This window comes from Neophocaena asiaeorientalis, unplaced genomic scaffold, assembly GCF_003031525.2.
Source record: "Neophocaena asiaeorientalis asiaeorientalis breed wild unplaced genomic scaffold, Neophocaena_asiaeorientalis_V1.1 scaffold418, whole genome shotgun sequence".
Classification (NCBI taxonomy): domain Eukaryota; kingdom Metazoa; phylum Chordata; class Mammalia; order Artiodactyla; family Phocoenidae; genus Neophocaena; species Neophocaena asiaeorientalis.
Window position 1 is genome coordinate 233540 of NW_020175731.1, and position 15138 is coordinate 248677.

Below are 15138 nucleotides of genomic sequence, written 5' to 3' on the forward strand. Positions count from 1 at the left end.
TTTGCTGTACGCGGGCCTCTCACTGTTGTGGCCTCTCCCGTTGTGGAGCACAGGCTCAGCGTCCATGGCTCACGGGCCCAGCCGCTGCGCGGCATGTGGGATCTTCCCAGACTGAGGCATGAACCCATGTTCCCTGCATTTGCAGGCAGACTCTCAACCACTGCGCCACCAGGGAAGCCCAGCTAGTCTCCCAGCACTTAAGAATGGCAGGCTTGGAAGGTAGTTGTAATGGTTTGAATTGTGTCTCCCCAGAAAAGATGTGTTAAAGTCCTAAGACTAGTACCCCAGAATGTGATCTTCTTTGGAAGTAGGATCATTGCAAATGTAATAAGTTAAGGCCATACTGGAGTAAGGTGGGCCCTTAATCCAATGTGATTGGTATCCTTATAAGAAGAGGGAAGCTTGGACACAGAGACACAAGGAAAAACTATGTGATGATGGAAGCAGAAATTAGAGTGATACAAGATAAGGAATGCCAAGGATTGCCATCCATCAGCAGAAGCTAGGAGACAGGCATAGAACGAATTTTCCCTCAGCCCTCAGAAGAAACCAACTCTGCTGACACCTTGATTTCAGACTTTGAGCCTCTAGAACTGTGAAAGAATAAATTTCTGTTGTTTTAAGCCATGCAGTTTGTGGTACTTTGTTAAGGAAGCCCTAGAAAACTGATACAGTAGTGCTTCTCAAATTTTAACGTGCATACAAACCCCCTAGAGATCTTGTTAAAATGCATTCCCATCCATTAGGTCTTCAGGTAGGACCTGAGATTCTGAGTTTCCTACAAGTTCCCAGATGAAGCCAATGCTGTCAGTCCTGTGACCTTGATTTGAGCACAAAGGCTTCCAGATGATGTTGATGCTTCTGGTGGAAGACCATAAGCATCAGTAGCCAGGGCTGTGAGAACAGTGCCAGTATAGCCAAAGCCCTGGGTTCTAGGATCCATGGAACTGTTAAGATTTATTTTGTCCATGCCCAGGATGGTGCTTACAATCTCAGCCCAGCAGCTTATTTCAGCGAGCCACAGGTTACAAGGTGCCAGACCTGCAAGAATGTGCACACAAACCAGGTAGCCCCAGCCTGACTCACACTGCATCCTGCAGGTGAGGAGTCACTAGAATCTTCCTCCGGCATGTAGTGCCATACCAAGCCCTAGCTGTGGTCTCCCAAAGCAGGAACGTTGAGCAGTGCTCTTGCCTTGCAGTGTATTCTTTCAAAGAGACTTAGGTGTTGCACTGAAAATGCCCTAAAGCACTTCCAAGTCTACAGTAGGAGCAAAGCTGAGATCATCTAAAGTCTTGCTCGTGGGGAGCACCTTTGGGGAAGATGAACAAGATGGGTGGTAGAGCAGACCACTGCTGGTTTTCTCCAGCATCTATTCCTCCTGCTTTGGGGAATGGCACCTAGATTTTCCATTGGGGCGACCCTTCCCCAGCTTGCAGTCTGTGTGGTGTCTAGAGCTGACAGCAATAACCAGCCCTAGAATCAGAATGTCACACTGGGGGGAAAAAAAGCCTGGGACCCAAGCCAGGCCAATGAGAGTTCATGTGAGACTTTTGCTGGAACTCTTGGGTGAGAGACACACGTGTTCTGCTGGGGCTGCTGAGCTGGTGGGATGAACTCCTGGAGCTGCTGGTGGCCATGGCTCTTTCTCTTAGAGGAAAGGATCTGCTGAGAATGAATCCAAGGCAAAGGAAAACACAGCCAAGATAGAGAAAGAGAGTCAATGACCTGCTGATGTTATTCAAGGCCCTGGATCCAGACTCATCTCCAAGCTGGAGCCAAAAAAATCCTTTTTGATAAAGCCAGCTTGAATTGCACATGCAGAATTCATGAATTTTTATTTATTTAACAAATGCTTTATAGCATTTCCTACGTGCTAGGCACTGTCCCAAGCACTTAACATGTATTGACTCATTTCATCCTTTCAACAACCCTATTTAATGTGTACTGTTATCCACATTTCTAGATGAGAAGATTGAAGCACCAATAAGTTGAGTAATGGAATCAAGGTCTCCAGCAAGTAAGGGTCAAAACTAGGATTCAAGCCTAGGTAGTTGGCTCCAGAGCCTTTGTGTCACCACTTACTGGACTGCCTTTTTAACAAGGGGGAGATTGTTTCATAGTTAGAGCTGCTTAAAGAGGCAGTAAGTTCCTCATTATGAGTAGTATGAAAAAATACAATTAGACAGTAGACAAATACTGAGGGGACCCAAGAATCTGAATTTAGACAGTGAGAACTTAGTGAAATAAGAGGGCACTCATGGGGCTTCCCTGGTGGCACAGTGGTTAAGAGTCCGCAGGGGACACGGGGACACAGGTTCACGCCCCGGTCCGGGAAGATCCCACATGCCGCGAAGCGGCTAGGCCCGTGAGCCATGGCCGCTGAGGCTGCGCGTCCGGAGCCTGTGCTCCGCAACGGGAGAGGCCACAACAGTGAGAGGCCTGCGTACCGGAAAAAAAAAAAAAAGAGGGCGCTCATTAGTAAAATGAAAACATATGAAAGTATAAAACTGATAAAGGTAATTAGTTAGATTAAGAAGACTCTAATACTGTATTGGTGGTGTGTAAATCACTTTTAACTTTAGTAAAAAGGTTAAAAGACCAGAAGTATTAAAAATAACAATAGCTACGATGATTAGTTAATGAATATACAATATAAAAAGGTGTAAATTGTGGCATCAGAAACAAAATATAGGGAGGGGCAAATAAAAGAGTAGTTTTTGTATGTGATTAAAGTTAAATTGTTATCAGCTTAAAATAGACTGTACTATAAAATTTTTTATGTAAGCCTCATGGTACCCATAAAGCAAAACCCTATAGGAGATACACAAAACAGAAGAAAGGATTCAAAGCAAACCCCTACAGAAAAGCATCAAATCATGAAGGAACCCAGCAAGAGAGGAAGAAAGGACAAAGGAACTACAAGCCAGCCAGAAAACAGTTAACGAAATGGCAATAGTACTTTAAATAACTATTTTAAGTGTAAATGGATTAAAATTTTCAATTAAAAGACATAGAGTGGCTGAACGAGTTGAAAGAAAAAAAGACCCAACAATATGCTGCTTGAAAGAGATTCACTTTAGCTTTAAATACACTCATAGGCTGAAAGTGAAGGGGTAGAAAAAGATATTCCATGCAAATAGAAACCAAACAGAGCAGGGGTAGCCATAGTTATTTCAGACAAAATAGACTTTAAGTAAAAAACTGTAATAAGAGGCAAAGAAGGATAGAAATTTTGTTATTCTCTTACTCACATTACCCTTGTCCACTCCTTGGCATCTGGTCCTGTTGAGCCCACCCCAGGCCAGCATGAGTGGACTCTGGGTCTGTGCTGGAAGCAGCAGGAAGTAGAGATTTCTCCCAGGTGCTGAGTGTGACTCAGGCTCATCTGGGGTACAGGATGTGTGTGTTGCTCTTCCTTAGAAATCTGTTGCTCAGACCTGAGATTCTACCTCTCTCTGAACCTCAGCTTCTTCATCTGTAAAAGGTAATTGTATTATTTTACATAGTTTTTGTAAGGATTAAATGACATATGTGAAAAGTTTATTCATTCCACAGATGTTTATTAAGGGCCTATTATATTCCAGGTTCCATTCCAGATATTAAGGATTGTATCAGACAGGGGCTAGGCAGAAAACAGAATTCATCCCCAAATGGTTTAAATAAAGAGATTTTAATAAAGGAATCACTTACGGAGAGGTGTGTGGGGCTCAGGGAACATGAGGCATCCAATAACAACAGCAAGAAGCCATTATCATCATTAGGGGTGAAGGGACAAGGAAAGGAAGTAGAATTAATAGACTCAATCCAGAAGGTTTCACCTAGACTTGGGCAGGAGAGCCATGCAGTTGAAGCAATAGTTGTAGAGGAACTTAGCTACCTCCAAAGTCCTGTACTGAAGCAGGGTGGGCACTAGGAAGAAGTACTACCACCCTCCTTTCCCCCTGCCCTCCAGTCTCCTGCTGGGACCTCACTTTGGCCCAATGAGCAAGAGAGCCTGATAGGTGCTGTCCACAGAGTTCAGCCTCCTGGGGCTCAGAGCAGGGCAGAGAAGAATGGGGTGGGGGCAGGAGGCCCCCAAAAGAATAACTCGTAGGAATCACCGGTAAACAAAACAGTCCACATCTCTGCTCAAGGCCAGATTCTACTAGTGCTTTGTATATGGCAAAGTATTACACATGAGCTGGTTAAATCATGGGTAATTGTAGTAATTAAACTGATAGTACCCTTTACTCTGGTTTCTGTCAAACACCCAAACTAAGTGTGGACTGCCAGCCAGCTCGAGATGCTCAAGAGCAACTCAGACAATCCATGTTCTCAGTAAAGTTGTGTAATTCTATTTAGAGAGCAGAGCAGGGGCCATTCCAGGACATGTTAAGATTCATGCATTGTGGATGGCTGTTGCCATTCTGGGCCCAAATTCAAGCCTGGCTTCAGAATGGAGCAATAAAAATGGGCAGCCGTGTCCATACAGCCAGATGGGATTCAAAATACAGGACAGGAGAAACCAAGAATGAAAAACACCCACGGAGGCAGATGTTAATGAGGTCCCAGCCTAATTACACAAGCCCTGCTCTCAGTGTCCAGCATTAGGCAACACTAAATTATAGGCACCCATTCAAACCACAGTGGCTGATAATGTGTCTCCGCTCATTAGAAGGTCAGACCTCAGAGAGGGTTGAAGAGAAGGAGCCAGGAAGCTTAAGTAACACAAGACCTTGAGGAAAGGCATTGAAGACTCTCAAAAACTACCCTTGGTACCCACCCCAGGATTACTGTTTCCAGGGGGGATATTTGGGGCAAGATGGAGATGTGTGGGCCTGTCCCAGAGGAGGAGTTATTTTACAAAATCTTAGATGTCCAGAGTTAGAAGAGTCCCTTAGAGTTTTCTGTGTGTCCTCATTTTACAGGTGGGCAAATTGTGCCCCAGGTGGCAGGGAGGAAGTTGACTTGTCCAAATCCTCCTAGCATGTTAGCTTTTGTGTCAAGATCAGCTCTCAATCCTGAACCTCTATCCTGAGAACTCTCAAACATCCCATCAAAGAATATTATAAAATCATGTTTATTTCACACATAATTGCTCAAAGTCTTCTGACCTTCCTGAACTTGGAATTTCAAATTCCAGATATTCATTCATTCAGCAAATATTTACTGAGCAAATTCAGAGTGCCAGGCACCCACCAGCAAATCACAGAGAGCTCAGTTTCTACTCTCCCTTCGCGGCGCCTGTGTCTGCTTGGAAAGGTGCTTCCTTTCATTCTCCTAAGTGGTTACACACACACTGAGCTTTTCCTACTTTCCTTTCTTGCATTCATTAAAGATGTGCCAGACATAGAGGATACAGTAGTGAACAAAATAGACAATACCCTTTGTGGAGCTGACATTTAAGCTACAGACACTGACAACAAATAAGAAAACAAATATGCAGTCTAATGGCAGGTCGTGAGAAAAGGTTGAAGCAAAAGATGAGATAGAGAGTGACTGGTATTCGAGGTGGGGTGATCAGGGAAGGCTTCTCTGAGGAGGTGACTTGAGTAGAAACCTAAATAATGTGAGCAGAGTGAGCACTGTGGACTTGGGAGAGGAGCTTCCCCCTCTCTCTCTTGACTTTGAGTGGATGTGCACACAGGTAAGGGGCAGCTTTGGGGCCAGAAGAGGCAAAGAAGGAAGGCAGAGACCTCCCTTGACCTGGTGCACTCATGTCCCCTTCTCTACCTTCTTCCCTAAAGTTGAATTTGGCACCCCCTCCTCTGTGCCAAAAAGCATCTAGGACTTGCCAGGTAGGAGGGGTGGCTTCATGGCTGAAAGCCCACCTGCAGGGCCAGAGCAGACTACCTGGGGTGGGTCTCAGCTTTCCCTTCTGCAAGATGGGAGGCCCTGGATTAGTCTTTCCACCTTCCTAGCTCTTGGTTTCCCCATTTGTAAAGTGGGAAGAAGTAACTTACCCGTGCTTCTGAGAATGATACGTATGAAGTAGGTAAGCGGTGTCTGGGGACAGTCCTTGCACCTGCTCTTCCTTTCTCCTGAAACACTCCGCAGATGTTACCATGTCGCACCCTTTCAAATTTCTGATCAAATGCCACCTCCTCGGAGAGACCTTGCCAGACCATACTGTCCCCACACTCGAGCCCCAACTATACATTTTTTTCCTTCAGGCAGTCATCACTGCCTGAAACTATAGATAGGTAAATAGATGGATGATAGATGATTCATTGATTGATTGATCAATAGCTGATAGATTAGGTACATAAATAAAATATATTAATGTAATATTATTATAATGTATAATATAAAATAATACATACAGATGATATGCTTTATGTAATTAGATAATACATTAATATAACAATATTAACGTTATAATCAATGTATATTATATTAATTATATTTTGATTATATAATGTAATTATTACATTACAGATATAGATAAGATGTGCTATTTATATAATTTATTTTATTGTATTATTTTCTAGAAGAGAAGACCATGTAGGCAGGGACTTCGTTTTGCTCCCCATATTCCCAGCCCCTAGAACAGTGCCTGTCATGTATCAGTTTCCCAATAATTATTTGTTCAATGAATGAAGGAATGAACCAACACAACCAATGGCTCTGTGTTCTTGTTCTTACTGCTCTCCCTGCATTGTGATGGATTCAGGAGAACACTAATCATTATTTACTTCTCATGTCTCCCACTGGACTGGACCTTCCTAGAGGATCAGGTTAAGGACTGTTTTTCCAAGTTGTACCCCAAGCGCCTGGCTCAGTGCCGAAATCTTTGCTGAAGGCATTCAGGACTGGCCGACTCTTCAAATGAATAAGAATCCCACAACTTTGCAAAGCAAAAAGCTCACAACTGAGAGGACCCCAGCCAGCTTGCACCAGGCGTGGACTTGCTGACCAGCACACCGCCCACCGCCTTCTCTCCCTGGGAGGGGACGGGGTCTGGGAGGCCAGGGACAATGAGGCATTGAGGGTCCCAGCAGAGCAGCCTTGGTGGGGGAAGGCCCGATCTATCTCTTTGCCCAAGGCCTTTGCCCTCAGCACTGCAGGAGAAAGCAGAATCCCTGGGGACTTGCAGAGGTGGGGCGTGGGAACGGGAAGAAAGCAGCACAAGAAAGAGACAGTGAGAGCCTGTAAAGAAATGCCAGGCTCCGCTACCCATGCGCCTCCAGCCAACAAGCCAGCAGCAGATCTGCCAGCTCCCCCAGGAGTGGGAGCGGAGCACTGACAGAGAAAAACAGTGTGGCTCCTGCTTCCCAGGATCATAGAAATTGGGGACGGGAGAGACCTCAGAGGCCATCGGAGAGCCCCTGCCCGCCCCACACACACCTTCCTTCCCACATGCTGCAGCTACTCCCAGGAATGGCTCCCGCACTGGATCCCACTCTGCCATCCCGGGGCACCTGCTCCCAACCTTGACACGATCCACTGTTGGAGAAATTGCCCGATGATTACTTCACCCTTTTGACTTTGGCGTCCTGTTTCTCATTCAGAAGCCATCACCTTTTACTAACAGGCTACCGGGTAGCTGGGGACTTCTCAGTGGCAGGTAATTTGATCCCCTTTTTGAAAGAAGTGAAGGAACATCTTCTGAGAAGGGTAATGCCTGGTCCAAGGTCACACAGAGAATGAGTAGGGGAGTGGGGTTCAAACTCCCATGACTTCATGTCACACTTCCCTTCTACCTGGTCGGCACAGCTTGATGCTAGAAACAACGCTAGCATTAGTGCTAGGTGATCCTGGGTTCGAATCTTGACTCCCCACTTACTATTTGTGTGACTGCACAAGTAACCTCATTCCCTGATTCCCACGTTCTTCAATTGTAAAATGGAAGTGTTGCCTATTTAGGGCCGAAAGAGGAAGTCTGCTAATGCCTGAAACATAGTGGCTGCTCTCGAAATGTTCAGCCTGCCCCTTCCTCGCCCTCCCACCCCACGACTCCTTCTGCACACTCTTTCTTTCCTGGCCCCTGAGTGAGTCTGGTGGATGGGGGAGGGGAAGTAGAAGACTGTCTAGGCCCCCTTCCTCACCCCAGGCAACATGGAGGAGTGGTCCATTTACAGTTTGCTCAGTGTTTTCAGACTCTGTCTCTTCATTTAAGCATGTCCATCTGCTTCCGAAGGGCTGATTGATCCACCGGTTCAGTGACTTTCAACCTTTCCCATGAAGGCGAATAATTTGACACCCCCTCTCCCCCACCCGGGCCTATTTATTAAAATACAGGTGCTTAGGCCCCATTACCAGAAAATCTGGTTCCTGGGTGGGGCCCAGGAATCTGCATGTTGTCAAACTCTACCTACAAGATTTCAAGAGACCAGGAGTCCAAGGACTTTGCTTTAAAATCCATTGCACAACTAGCCTACGAAGAAGAGCCACAGGCAGACAACTAAAACACAGAATGGAATGATACATTATTTGATTTTATTCTGTGTAGTTTTAAAGTAAATGTGGAAATATTAGCAACAGTCATATACAAAAATAAATTGAACTTGCTTGAAGAAGTTACAGGTTCAAAGTCTAGCTCTACTAGTTACTGACTACGGGGCTTTAGAACAGTGTTTCTTTTCTGAGCGTGTTTCCTCATTTGTACATGAGGATGGCAATTCTAACTTCACAGGACAGTGGATAGAATCAAAAGAGGTAATAGGTATGAGCATACTTGATAAATTATGAAGTAGTGTATAAACGTTAGATGTTATATTAAGATGAACAGTTTTCTCTGATATGTCTTCATTTTGCTAATAAACAGTATTTCTGTGCTGTTAAGCCTATTTCCAGGCATTCTGGAATATATCCCTTTACCTTCTGTAGTGTTTGTCCTGATGGCAGTGAAGTTTCTGAAAAGGAAGTCAACCCTTGGACAATCAACCCTTCATTGAATGAGGTAGCCTCGGAGATGGAACTGGTGCCATCCTCTCTAGGGGATATAGGGACTCCAGACCCCTGAGTCTCTCCCGATGATGATGATGATGATGATGATGTGTGTGTGTAAAACTTTTTCTCATATCAGCATTTTTTTGATTCTCCACTCCCATTCCTACCGTAGACCAAAATCACCTTTCTCCTTCACCTGGATTTCTGCAGTACCCTTCTCACTGGCCTCCTTGCCTCTGCCTCAGTTATCAATTGTGTAACGAACCACCCCCAAACCTCATGGCTTAAAACCTCAATCATTTTATTTGCTTGCAGTCTGTGGGTCAGGAGTCTGGAGGGCTGGAACAGGCAGTTCTGCTGCTGCATGCCTTGTGGCTTGGCTGGGCTGGAACGTCCTGTCATCTTCATGTCCATATCTCTGGTGCCTTGGTGCTCCTCCATGTGGTCTCTCTTTCTCCACGTGGCTGTTGCACTTTCTCCCAGCAGTGTGGTCTCAGGATAGTGAGACTTCTCATACAGCAGCTGGTATTCAAGAGGACAAGTTACAAGAGGGATAGAAGGTGTAAATATCTTAAAGGCCAGAGTTAGGAGTTTCACAGCGTCACTTCTGCCACATGCTAGTGGTCAGAGACAAGCACAGGGGAAAACTAGATTTAAGGAGATCCCACTTGTTAATGAAAGGAGCAGCAAAGAATTCAAAGACACGTTAGTCCACCATGGCCCATTTCAATCCATTCTCTATACACAGCAGCCAGAGTGATTCTTCTGAAATTAAATCAGATGCCAATCCCATGTTTAAAACCTGCCAAGGCGGACTTCCCTACTGACGCAGTGGTTAAAAATCCGCCTGCCAATTCAGGGGACATGGGTTCAAGCCCTGGTCCGGGAAGGTCCCACATGCCGCGGAGCAACTAAACCCGTGCGCCACAACTACTGAGCCTGCGCTCCAGAGCCCATGAGTCACAACTACTGAGCCCACGTTCCATAACTACTGAAGCCCGCACCTAGAGCCCATGCTCCACAACAAGAGAAGACACTGCAATGAGAAGCCTGCGCACCGCAACGAAGAGTAGCCCCCCCCCCCCCGCTCACCACAACTAGAGAAAGCCCACGCGCAGCAACGAAGACCCAACACAGCCAAAAATAAATAAATTAATTTAAAAAAACCCCAAAAACCTGCCAAGGGCTTCCCATCCCTCCTAGAGTGGAATTCACAGTCCTGACTGTGCTCGGTAGGCACCCTGTGGTCTAGACTTCCTCTGTCTCTCCAGCTTCGTCTCCATCAGCCACACCAGTCCTCCTATTCTGTGCCGTTCTTTAAACAGGTCAAGTGTATTCTCCCCTCCTCAGGGCCTTTGCGCTTGCTATTCTCTCAGCGTGGGAAACTCTTCTCCCAGATATGAACACAGCTTACCCCTTGTGACATTTTGGCCTTACTCAGGTGCTACCACTTCCTTCTCTGACCATCCTATCCGAAATAACCTCCCATGTGGCTCTCTAAGCCCTCACCCTGCTTTATTTTTTAATTAACAGCAGTCATCACTGTTGCTATGTTTGTTTGTGTTCGTTGCCTATCTCCAGCACTAGAACATAAGCTCTTTGAGGGCAGGGAACTTGTCTGTTTTGCCAGTCACTACATCCCTAGTGTCTAGAATGGTGACTGGCATCATTTTGGTTGAACAAGTGACTAATTCTTATATCCTGCCTTTTGTTTTATTTTCTGCATTTGTACCTATCTCCCCACCCCAGACTGGGAGGTCCTTGAGGGCAGAGGTCATGTTGTTTTCATCACTGCAAAAAGCTGGCATCTAGTGTGGTACTTGATAACTGTGGGTTGGGTGCCAGGTTTGAGCCCCACCCCTGTTTAAAGCCCCAAGCTTGCTCTTTTAGAAGTTCCTGTTGTCCTTCTTTGTTCTGAAACATATATTGACTAAAAATGGTATGGCCTGTTACTATCCCCATATTACAGAAACAGAAACTGAGTCACAGAGTAGCTAAATAACTTGCCTAAGTAAGTGGAGCAGCCAGGGTTTAAACCCAGGAAGGCTTATTCAAAACCCATGGCCTTAAGGGCTCTACCGTACTTCTTCCCACTGTGATTGGGTCCTTGGTCACAGCTCGTCTCTTGTGCCATTTCACGATGGTTCTGTGCTTACAAAACCTATTTCCTCAGTGAACTCAGGTTTGTATCCTTTGATTTTCTTTTAAACTAGCTCTGTCACTTATACGGGGCAAGTTGATGGTCCTTTCTGTGTTTCGGTTTCACCAGATACAAAGTAGAGATAATAATAGTTCCTAACCTGAGGTACAGTTGAAAGAATGAAAGGAACTAATTCACAAAAGGCACTTACGATACGACCTGCCATGTAGTTAGCAGTCAATGAGTCTTAGCTGTTATATTATGATTTATTTCCCCCAAAGCACAAAACACAGCTTTAGCCCTTGGCCATACACTCTGCTAAATCCTTTTGCCCCTGCCAATAGACACTGAGACTTTTTACCTGCTACAAAACACCATCGCAGGATGCCCACTATCCCCCCACAAAAAGCTCTGGATCCTGACATCGCTTGCCATTCTTCCCAGCATCATGCTCATTCTTTCACGTTCTGCCAGAGTGAACTGAACACCTGCCTTGTGCCAGGCTTTCTGTGAGGCACTTCCTATACCGTGTCACTTTATATTCTTGTTCCCGTATCACAGATGGAGAAACTGAAGCTCTCAGAGCTTATGTAACTTGTCCCAAAGGAGCCCAGCACAACAATAGAAAAACCTAACTAGTCCTCTGCATTCTCCCCTGCTCGCCTCCAATCTATTCTCTATACCACAGCCAGACTGTTTTTCTCTCTTTTTTAAAAATTAATAGACGTTATATTTTTAGAGAGGTTTTAGGTTCACAGCAAAATTGAGAGGAAAGTACACAGAGTTCCCATGTGCCCCCTGTCCTCTGACACACACGGCCTCCCCCATTATCCACATCTCCCACCAGAGTGGTACCTGTATCCCAATTGACGAAGCTACACGGAAACATCGTTATCACCCAAAGTCCATAGTTTATGCTAGACTTCATTCTTGGTGTCATACATTCTGTGGGTTTTGACAAATATATAATGACACGTATCCACCATTATATTATCGTACGGGACAGTTTCACTGCCCTAATAATCCCTTGTGCTCTGTTTATTCATTCCTCCCTCCTCCATAACCCCTGGTGACCACTAATCTTTTTACTGTTTCTATAGTTTTGCCTTTTCTAGAATGTCATAAAGTTGGAATCACACAGTATGTACTCTTTTAAAGTGAGCTTTTTAAAACACTAATTTGTGTCGTTTCATCAGTTAGAACCGTTCAATACGTTCTTTATACTGTTAGACCAAAATCTTTACTGTGGCTTGTGTGGTCTGGCCCCACCCACCCTGCCAGCCTCCTTTTGCTGTCTCTGCATCAGCCACATCAACTCTTGCTCAGTTCTTCAACCCTCACCTATTCTTTCCCGTCATAGGTTTCACATATTCTGTTCCATCTGCCTGGAACGTTCTTTCCTCCCCATTTTACCTAGAAAACTCCTGCTTGTCCTTCAGATCTCAGCTCAAGTGTCACTCAGGGAAACCACTTAACCCTCCCACATGATATTTACTGTGCCTGGTACTCAGTGGGCTTGGAGTCCGTCTTCATTGAATCAGTGAAGGCACTATGTATATAGCTATTTAAGCACTTACTGTGTCTTAGGTACTGTGCTGGATACTTTACATTTATTATTTCTAATTGTTACATCCTTCTTGCATGATCAGTACATAAGCTATATTTTATACATGGGAAATTGAGGCTCAGAGAAGTTCAGTATCTTACCCAAAGTCCCACAGCTCATGAGGGGTGGAGTTGGCATTTGTATACAGCTCTGTCTGAATTTAAAGCTGTGTTCTTACAGCTACACCACACCCCCTGATTTTTTTTTAACGCTGGAGCCTGTGTTTGGGCCTCTGTTGGTGGCAGGGTACTGGGGCTTTCTGGGTGGGTGGGTGGCTACTCATTTCCAGGGGTCAGTAGTCAAGGCAAAGGTTGGTGCCATTTAATAATTTGCAGCAGCTGCTCTGCAGTTGGGCGATCACAGCATTTGTTCACCATATGATGGTTTGGCTCCCATTCAGCTCCCCAGAGAGAGCCATACAGCCATCTTTTATTGCCACCCTCCGTGCTGAGAGAAAGAAGCACAAAGAGATAAAGTGACTGTGTGGCTTGCACTTGCTTTGGGCAATCATGCAGAGCTTCCTGACCTCACAGCCTCCATGCTCCTTCCCCTCATCCCAGGCTCCCACAGGTATCAGGGCAAGGCTGAGACCAGTCTTTGTCTTTCTAATACAGCCAAATCCATTCTCTCCCTGAGCTTCTCCACACCAAATGCTGAGGCAGGAGAAGAGTAAGGGTCATTGTGTAAGGTTGTACAGCTTGTGGACTGCTCAGAGTCATGTATGGTGCCCTCCAAGTGGGGGCTAAAAGTCAGCCAGGTCTCTGCTCACCTAGCTTGGGGCTGCTTCTGCCCTTTTTCTAGTAGAGACCATCAGTTAGCCCTAGGCTCTGGAGACCACAAACACCTTCTCTCTGCTTGGAATTTGCATTCGCTAGGATGTCCAGACTCTAGACCCTGCTGACCCCAGAACTCCTGCAAGCATAAATCACTATAGTCATTGTTAACTACCCTTCCATCTAGGCTTGGAACTCCTTAAGCAAATTACTAGGACCAAGACCCTGCCCTCTAGGGTCAAGAACAAAGCAGTTCTGGCTGAGTGTTAAGACCACAGGCTGCCCAGTTGAGCATACTTGGATTCAGGTCTTCCTTCCATCACCTACTAACTGTGTGACCTAGGGGCACTCACTTCACCTCTCTGAGCCTCAATTCCCTCATCTGTGAAACCGAGTGGTGCTTATAAAAATTAAATATAATAATTTATGCAGTCATGAGAAAAGTGGCTAACATCAGTTGCTTACTATGTGCCTGCCACTGTTCTAGGCACTTTTATGGAGAGTAATTGCTTTAATCCTCGGAACGGTCTATTTTCCATATGAAGACTCTGAGGCACAGAAAGATTAACTAACTTGCCCACCGTCACACAGCTGCTAAATTGGTGAAGCTGGAATTTGAATCAGGGCTCTGAATCAGGGCTCGCTACTGACTCTCAAAGTAAAGCTTGTAGAAGTCAGTTCCAGCCCTGGCACAAAGAAAGTGCTCAACAAATAAAAGGCATTACTGTTATCAGCAGTAGCAGCTGCAGCTACCAGGATCAGAAGCTGCCAGCACATGAGATTTTATAGATCATATACTATGTCATGTGGTTCTCAAACCCTTTCCACAGAGGTACCTCCTGGTGTCTTTCAGATTGTTAGCAGGGCTTAGTGGGCAAGATTCCAGCTCCCCCTTTTCCCACTCCTGCCACCTTTACCCAGAGAACCAGTTCCACTTTCATCTATTTATATAGTAAAATTCCAAGTAAAATTTTGTTTGAGAAAGAATTCTGCCAAGCAAGAGTTTTAAAATGTGGCCCAGACTAATCCATTTATCTTTAAATAAATGTGCCACAGAAAGAGCAAGTACCTTGCTCAGAGACACACAGCGAATGAGTTGGAGACTGTGCCAGGGCAGAGCTATTTCCTGATTCCCAGAGCAGTGGCTTTTTGCTCAGCCTCGTTCAAGGTCTTGTTTTTTCCCCTCAAGAGGCAACCGGGAGAATATATTTTGTTCACATTTCCCAGACCCCCTCATTCCATTGCGCTTTCTCCCGGTCTCCAAGCACACTGCCTATGTCTGCATCTGACCTGGCTGCACCCCTTCATGCAAATGCTGACAGGTGCCCCCAGTCCCAGGCAGACCGACCCCAGCACCACCCTGCTTCACAAAGGCAAGTCGGGGAGGCTGGCCTCGCACTGCTGGCTCCATCTCTCACTGTGCTGGTCAGACCTGAGCTCAGAGAGGAGGGAGAGCTGACCGGTTCGCAGTGTTAATGGGGTACATTTGAGAAATGCTAAACCAACAATGCTTGGAAATTCAGGCCAGCAGCCAAGTATAGAGCCAGCCAAGTTTCAGCTGGGGTGGGAGGGGGTGGTTACTTTGAGGCCGATTTAGTGTCTTTTAAATACTGGATGAAGACATTGTTTATTCAAGACTTTGGGAGCACAAAGATAAAACATGCATAATGGATTTGGGGTCTTTCAGCAGACAGCTCTCCTAAACTGTCTCCATCATCATAATAAAGAATTGGGGCCATCCACTG

At 45.5% G+C, this 15138-nt stretch overlaps 1 protein-coding gene across 2 annotated transcripts in view; it reads left to right on the forward strand.

The window, feature by feature from the left end:
- The window catches only part of SYN3 (synapsin III), a 409114-nt gene that overhangs the window by 58903 nt on the left and 335073 nt on the right, over positions 1–15138 (forward strand). Inside the window, exon 4 of one of the 2 annotated variants that reach the window (XM_024732154.1) lies at positions 5975–5977. The exons of the other annotated variant lie outside the window; for it this stretch is intronic. Within the exon in view, the coding sequence (XP_024587922.1) occupies positions 5975–5977 (3 nt within the window). The remainder of the gene's footprint in view (positions 1–5974; positions 5978–15138) is intronic. 2 annotated transcript variants of the gene reach the window in all.